Source organism: Bombus pyrosoma, linkage group LG1 (genome assembly GCF_014825855.1).
Source record: "Bombus pyrosoma isolate SC7728 linkage group LG1, ASM1482585v1, whole genome shotgun sequence".
Lineage (NCBI taxonomy): Eukaryota > Metazoa > Arthropoda > Insecta > Hymenoptera > Apidae > Bombus > Bombus pyrosoma.
Window position 1 is genome coordinate 7,130,992 of NC_057770.1, and position 1,957 is coordinate 7,132,948.

The window sequence follows — 1,957 nt, forward strand, 5'->3', positions numbered from 1 at the left end:
TATACTATCTATATATAGAAATAGTACTAAAAATAAAATATTTTATCATTCCCTGATATATACATCTAATTTAACGATACATAGTATCACACATTTCAATGTGTGTACGTCATTTTTAAAAAATTATACAGTATATTTATATAAGATATATGAATTAGCTAATTTATATATGTACATAATAATACATACATATATATATTTATATATATAATATATAAAATAATTATATACTATATATATAATTATTAATAATAATACTAATAATAGTAATACTAATATATAAAATAATTATATATTACATATATATATATGTCGGTTTGGCGTTATGATTAGAGTTGGGGTTAAGGGCGTAAAGCGAATCCTCGTCGCGATTAGACATCGCTGCCATGCAATAGAGAAGATATTGACTAGAGCAAATATGATTGTTACAGATATGGACAAGCAACCGTGGTAACTAGACACTCGAGACGCTAATGACAATGATCCTGGGTTCGATAACGAATCCGCGGTCAACGGGATAATAGATGTACGCTCTCACAAAATCTAAGTACGACTCTTAGTTAACAAACGTGAAAGATTCACTGATCGCAAATACGTTATTCCTTCTCGTCGATGAGATCGCACGTAGGAATCAATTTCCGTCGCGCTGATGCCACCGAGGAAAACTATGTGTCTAAGGGCACGAGATCATCGGATTCGTGGAGCGATGCCTTTGTCCAGAAGGTGAGGGAAATTGACGTTACTGTTAATTGGTCAATTTCCTTATTGGTGTTTAGAAAAGGATGCTAGCCACCCTTGAGGGAGAGAGTTGCTAGCGAAAGCGTCGTACGTGAGAAAAGAAGATTTCTCATATCTCTCCGCAGTAGGTGACAAATTTAGAGGCTGCGAAAACTAAGACTGTTTGTCAGTTTGACGAACCTCGGCTAAATAAATTCTAAGATTTATAGATCCGCTGTATTTTTTTCAAGGAGAGCTATACGGTTACTGTATGCCTTTGTTTAGGTAAACGTTTATCCCTTGGCTGCGGCTACGTTGGCGACTGATTGTCGCCTCGGGCCCAAGCTCATTGTTATTCAATCCGATTGTGTTTATTCGAGATTTGTAACAATTATTTAATTATGGCTATGGTAAAATCCGGATTACAATATTACGGGATTCTCCCCAAGTTCCAAAGGAAGGCTCCGGTGTTCTTTCATCTCCGACATATATATATATATGTGTGCGTGCGTGCGTGCATGCATTACGCCAAAAATGTACGAGTTACATCTGTAATTTCACTTCGGCAAATTATACATCTTGTGAAAGCCTGTGAACAGTTATGGCAAGTTGCTAGATGTCCACATGGTAGAAATGTAACTGATGCTTGTTCTTCGACGCAAACTTTACACAAACGAGCATCTTTCAATGCTCGATTTTCTTTCTCCAGAGCAGCTAAAATAATAAACAGTATAATTGAATATAATATATAATAAAATTTACTTTATGTATACTGATTTCATATAAATTAACGAATTTACAATCAATCTGTGTTTTTATTTTTATTACTTACCAATTTTTTTAACCAGATCCATTTCGCTAGTATCATTTTCACTATTGGATCTCTCAGCATTCCCATTTGCAATTTGTATTGATGGCTGAAATAAATATAATGTACATAAGTATATATTGGAATTATTAATTATACATATGGTTTAGGGTATAAGTTTTTGTACTTACTTCTACAGGAACATCAGCTAACAAATTTTCTAGTCTCTCAAACCTTTTTATTGCCGAAAACAAAAGTTTATATGCCTTCGGTTTTCGTGGACATCTTAAAAATCGATGCTCATTAAAATCAAATGACTCTTGATGATGTATACCATAAGGGCAAGATATATATCTAGTCCCTCGTTTTGTTCTTATAACATTAATATGACCTGTTCCAATTGGTACATTACGACAATGTTCATTGCGGATA

At 33.9% G+C, this 1,957-nt stretch overlaps 1 protein-coding gene across 1 annotated transcript; it reads right to left on the minus strand.

The window, feature by feature from the left end:
• Positions 1–1,240: 1,240 nt before the first annotated feature.
• LOC122568034 (death-associated inhibitor of apoptosis 2-like) lies at positions 1,241–1,571 on the minus strand. The gene is made up of 2 exons (XM_043727331.1): positions 1,550–1,571; positions 1,241–1,431 (listed from the first exon to the last, which is right to left on the minus strand). The coding sequence occupies exons 1-2, from the start codon at positions 1,569–1,571 to the stop codon at positions 1,241–1,243; spliced, it is 213 nt and encodes a 70-aa protein (XP_043583266.1).
• Between the last annotated feature and the right edge of the window lie 386 nt (positions 1,572–1,957).

What these genes read in the sequence shown, in the direction of transcription:
- LOC122568034 (XM_043727331.1), bottom strand. Translation starts at nt 1,571, where the DNA reads ATGGATCTGGTTAAAAAAATTG. An exon ending in GGATCTGGTTAAAAAAATTG is followed by an intron (nt 1,432 to 1,549) that starts GTAAGTAATAAA and finishes TTATTATTTTAG; the next exon opens with CTGCTCTGGAGAAAGAAAAT.